The sequence below is a fragment of the Pteropus vampyrus genome, unplaced genomic scaffold, assembly GCF_000151845.1.
Source record: "Pteropus vampyrus isolate Shadow unplaced genomic scaffold, Pvam_2.0 Scaffold145, whole genome shotgun sequence".
Classification (NCBI taxonomy): domain Eukaryota; kingdom Metazoa; phylum Chordata; class Mammalia; order Chiroptera; family Pteropodidae; genus Pteropus; species Pteropus vampyrus.
Genome location: NW_011888926.1, coordinates 244,741 through 249,746, shown reverse-complemented (window position 1 = coordinate 249,746; position 5,006 = coordinate 244,741). Strand labels below are relative to the sequence as shown.

The 5,006-nt window shown below is 54.6% G+C and overlaps 1 protein-coding gene across 1 annotated transcript in view; it reads right to left on the bottom strand.

The window, feature by feature from the left end:
- EFCAB6 (EF-hand calcium binding domain 6) overlaps positions 1-5,006 on the bottom strand; it is a 197,139-nt gene that overhangs the window by 6,992 nt on the left and 185,141 nt on the right. Inside the window, exons 28-29 of the mRNA XM_023535895.1 lie at positions 3,543-3,773; positions 1,044-1,212 (exon numbers count right to left, since the gene is read on the bottom strand). Of these exons, the coding sequence (XP_023391663.1) occupies positions 1,044-1,212; positions 3,543-3,773 (400 nt within the window). The remainder of the gene's footprint in view (positions 1-1,043; positions 1,213-3,542; positions 3,774-5,006) is intronic.

The window sequence follows — 5,006 nt, the reverse complement described above, 5'->3', positions numbered from 1 at the left end:
TGAATTTTGGGTGCACTTCTAAGTCAGACAAGCCTACCAGAATAACGGGTTGGTGGCTTAAATGAGCTCACGGTTAAAAAGAAGAAAACCCAGCAATGCTGATAATAACAATGACACAAGATAAGGTTTATCTTGCTCAAAATCAAATGAATTAACTAAAAAACAGGTACAACTCAAACATGCATTGAAACCGACTTTGGTTACCTGGCTTTGGCAAAACCTGTCACATTAAATCAATGTAACAACATTTGATTATTACTGATTTCATGTTCTGATGTTTAATTTATGTGGTTTTTTTTTTTTGGTAGGAACTGTTCACTTAAAGAGCTCACACCTCCTTTTGTTTGTATATTTTTGAGCCATGGTTATCGTAAAAGTAATTTATGTCAATACTGGAGGTTCTCAGGAAAAGCATTTTCTGGGTCTACGTATCAATCAAGAAGCGGGGAGGTGAGGGGCTTTTAGCCGAGGTATAACCTGGTCAGATTTATTTTCCTGTAATTAAAATGTTGCATAAACGGTATGCATCGATTCCTGGAAGTATAAATCCAACTGGTTTAATCTGAAAAGCTTATCAAAGTGCGACATCGTGAAAAGCAACTCCGCAGCAGCGCGGATGCCGAGGTGAGCTGGGCGGGGGGCAGGCCCGCAAGTCCCCGGCCAGGATGCCGAGGTGAGCTGGGCGGGGGGCAGGCCCGCGAGTCCCCTGCTCTCTGCCCGTCCCACCTCCCTCGACTGTCCGTCTATTGCCTTTTACATTCTGCCCAGAGAGCACAACCAAGTCTCTGCTTTCTAATGCCGAAAGGCACTATGTGCTGACTCCATCATGGGGTGTGACTTGCTTGGGGGTGGGGAGGGTCGGGATGTGTCAAGAGTCCTTGTCCCTCAAGACACCGGTGTTGATCGAGGTACCGTCCTGCCACGGCCCCCCAGATGCTCCCGGCAGGCTGGCTCCCTGTTGTGTCCCTCCCTCGCCTCCAGTGCGGGAATGACCTGGCGCCAGGAAGTGACACTATTACCAAGGGACCAGAACCAGAACGAACCCAGAAACTCGGACGCGGTGATCTCCCCGTGCTTGTGCACGTCCTTCGCTTTGCATTCCTTCAGGAACTGTCGCCAGCAGCCCTGGATTTTCTTCCGGAGCTTGTTCTCCACGGGCTCGAGGTTCTGCAAGGGTGGGGTGCCCGGCAAAGCCGCTGTGCCGGCGGGGGTCTGGCAGGACGGAGAGAAAACGGTCATGTGATCGGAGGCGTAAGCGGAAGTAATAATAAACGACGATGATGATGATGATGATGATGATAATAATGATAATCAATACAGATAGGACTTGGGTTTTGAGGTTCACAATGTCACAGGCAGTATTACTTCAGAAACAAAATGAAAATCAAAACATAGATGGTGATTTTGCCATTGAATTTTTACTTCTGTTGAGGGGCTATATTGGTGCCAAATCATTGTAACTAAAATAATTTTGAAAATATATAGCCAAGATTCAAATATAGAGATGCTAATTAAATATATTATTGGTGCGTACGCGGTGACAAGGACATGTTTTTCACCAGAGAAAGAGTCTTATCAAAGAGAGGGAGTCGCCTGTCATGTGCATGGGACGTCTACTGCCGGACTCACCCCCGGAACATCTGACGCCTTGGAATTCTGTGGACCAAGTCTGAGACTCTTCTTGTTTTGTTTAATTGTGTTTTCCATTTAAAAACAGGGAATGAATTGGATCTGGCCCAGACAGCCCCCTGAACGCCTCCTCGACACGTGGTTATCCAATATGGTGACGAACTCAATTGAATTCCTGCTCTTCCTGCCCAACCCTGCATCACCTGCGCCGCCCCATCTCAGCTGCCGATAACACCCTTCTTCCTGCTGCTCAGGCCAGAAAACGCAGATGTCTTCCTGGACTCTCCTCCCCCCCTCTCAACCCCACACCTCATCTGTCAGGGAATGAGCTGGGAGACGCACCCAGTGTCTGACCACCGGCCACCAGCTCCCCTGCCCACCTCGCTCTGAGCCACCTGTGCCTCTCGCCTGCATCGTTGCCGCAGCCTCCTCCCCGCCCCCCCCACTTCCGTGAGCCCTGCCGGCCCCCAACTCCACCTGCAGCCTCTTTTCAATGCACAGCACCCTCAGCAGTCTTTTCAAAGAGCCCTGCAGACCCTGTAAGCCTCTGCCTAAAACTTGCAAGGCTCCATCGCCCGTGGGGTGGAAGCCAAGGTCCTAAGGCACCCCACCTCCCCCAGGCCTGTGAGCTTCCTGCGGCTGCCGTAACGGGTCTACGAACGTGGTGGCTTAAAGCAACACACGTTTATCCTCTTACAGTTCTGGAGGTCGGAAGGCAGAAATGGGTCCTGCCAAGCTAAACTCGAGGTGCCAGCAGGGCTGCACTCCTCCTGGGGGCTCGAGGGGAGAATCCACCCCTTTCGCTTTCCAGTCTAGAGGCCCCCACGGTCCTTGGCTGTGGCCCCTTCCTCCATCTTCGAAGCCGGCAATGTCAGGCCGAACTGTCCTCAAATCACGTCTCTCTGACAGGACCCTCTGCCTCTGGCATTACCATTACGGGCTCCTGTGACTTCCTCGGGACCCTGGATACGCTGGGATCACCCTGTCTTAAGCCAGCTGACTGGCAACTTGAATTCCATGTGCGACCTCGACTCCTCCTTGCTACGTACGGTGACATGTTACAGTCCCGGGGCTTGGGACGTGGACATTTCGGGGTGCTCCTGACCCCTCCTTCACTCTGCTCTACTCATCATCCTTAACTTGCTAAATACGTGACTACGTTTCCTGTTTCCTGCCAATCATCCCCCACGAGGGCGTAAACTCCACGAGGGCAGGGCCCTTTGTCCACAGTCGGCTCTGGAGAGGACCCGGTGTGTCGTGGGTGTGCGGCAGGGATGTGTCGACCCGGGAACGGGTGCTGCCCGCCGTCTCAGAGCACTAGCCACGCGGGAAGCAGGTATGTGCGTGGTGGGGAGCCCTCAGCACCTCCCCCAGACATGCCGGCCTCGGAGATGAGGCGAGGGCCCCGCCCCGCGAGGCGGCCCCGCCCCCAACCCCAGGCTGGCGGCTCGGCCCTGCGCCAGGGTAGGCCTGGGTTCGAAATTGGGTCTCTCGGTGTCTGGCCGAGGACGCCTCTTAGGGCCCGTGCACCTTCCCCTGTAGAAAGCGGGTGACGAGACTCACCTGTGCTTCAGGGCGGGGAGCTCTGCGCACAGTGGCACCTACCACTGGCGCGTTGGCTTTCCTGCCAGTGACAGTCTCCTGCCCAGCACGCACACAAGTCCCCCAGCCGCCGCCACCTTCCCTCCCCTTCCACCTGCCACGCCCCGCCCCCCTCCCCCGCCCGCCATTATCCTCCAGGCAAATGCTAAGGAGCCACCAGGGAGCTCCTCGCCTGGGACCCCTGCCCCAGGCTCATGCTGTGCCACCTTTTCAGTCACCCCGCAGCCCGTGGGAACGTGAGGGCCCCGCGCCCAGGGGGACTCGTGGGCCTGGTACAGGGCGACGGGCGACGCCGGGGGTGGAGGACTCACACAGGGGTGGCTCCGCTGCTTTGTCGCCGCCTTCAGGTCTCGAGTGGGCGACGACGCTGCAGATCTGTTTCCGTCCGAGACTTCGGGGACACTGCTCCCTCTGTGGGCCTTGGCCGAGTCGCCAGTGGCGGGTGGGGTGGCCACTTTCTCCGAACCGAACCTGCTCAGGAAGTCCGGGTACCGCAGCCTCCCCTTGGCGTTGATGGGCATCTCGCTCCAGAGCCTGTCGAACTGGTGAGGAAGCAGAAGGCATTTCCCCGGGGTTAGTGCCGGACGCGGCGGGAACCCCGGCGGCTCCGGTGCAAAGTGGGGCGGACGCTGGGGACCGCGGCGTGCGTTCGCGTGGGCGGGGGTCCGAGGCCCACGACGATAAATAAATTAGAAAAGGAAAAACCCATTCGGCCTCTGCTCGGCGGAAGCCTCTGGAAGCCTGAAAAAGCGAAGACAAGAGGATTGATTATTCACGGCTTCCGCAGGACATTTTTTAATTGAATTGGGCCCTTAGTGAGCAGTTTAAGGCCATTAAATCTTGTGATTAGTCACGCTGACTGAGCGGGTATATGCGAACATTTTCGGAGAAAATGCAAATCAAACCCCAGGTCCACCTCGGTCCCAGGGCAGCCCCGCCAGAGCGTTTCTCATCTTCCAGGCACACCTGAGTTCTGCAAACAGCTCACCAGGTGACACCGCCCTCAGCCACCGTGTTCGCATCCACAATTTATCTCACCCTCAGGGCAAACAATGCCTTCGCGCAAGATGAAAACGGAGGCGTTTGGAAAACCTGAGAGAAGTTTATGGCTTCGTATTGGTGCTGTCTGATGTCACGGCTGTGTCCGAACCATATGCAGCAGGATACGGGAAAATGACCCAATGCATCCAAAATGAGCCACTTTTGATGACTTCGGGGCTTTTAGGGAGCCGAGAAGAATGATAACTTATTTCCAATTTAGTTTTTTATAGCCCCTAAGGTCCAGCAGAGCCCCGGCCCCCAGCATGTGCCGGGGAGCAGCAGCCTCCAACCAGCAACCTGGTGTGTGTGTGGGGGGAGGGGCTCCTGTCCTTCCCGCGCACCCGGCCTCGGCCAGAAACTGAAGTCACTTCTGGGCTCCACTGGGGATTTCCAAACGCAAATTGAAAGGGACCATGTCTGGCTCTATTTAAAATTCTGGAAAAGAAATAGTAAGGGGCAAGGAAGGGAGGGAGGAAGTTCCAGGCTCTGAGAAGGGAAAAGGTTTAGTTTGGAACAATATTCTTCATTCCTTTTTTTTTTTTTTTTTTTACTTTTATTTCAAAACAATTATAGATTTGCAGCCAAACTATATTTTAAGAATGAGGATAAAATAGAGAAGCCGTCAGGTTTGTTATTTCCTGAAAGAGCAGTAAACGAAAAGCGAGCCACGAGGTCGACTGGGACAAAGGCTGTGAGTGTGGGCAGAACCATCGGCGGAACCCCCGGCGGCTGCC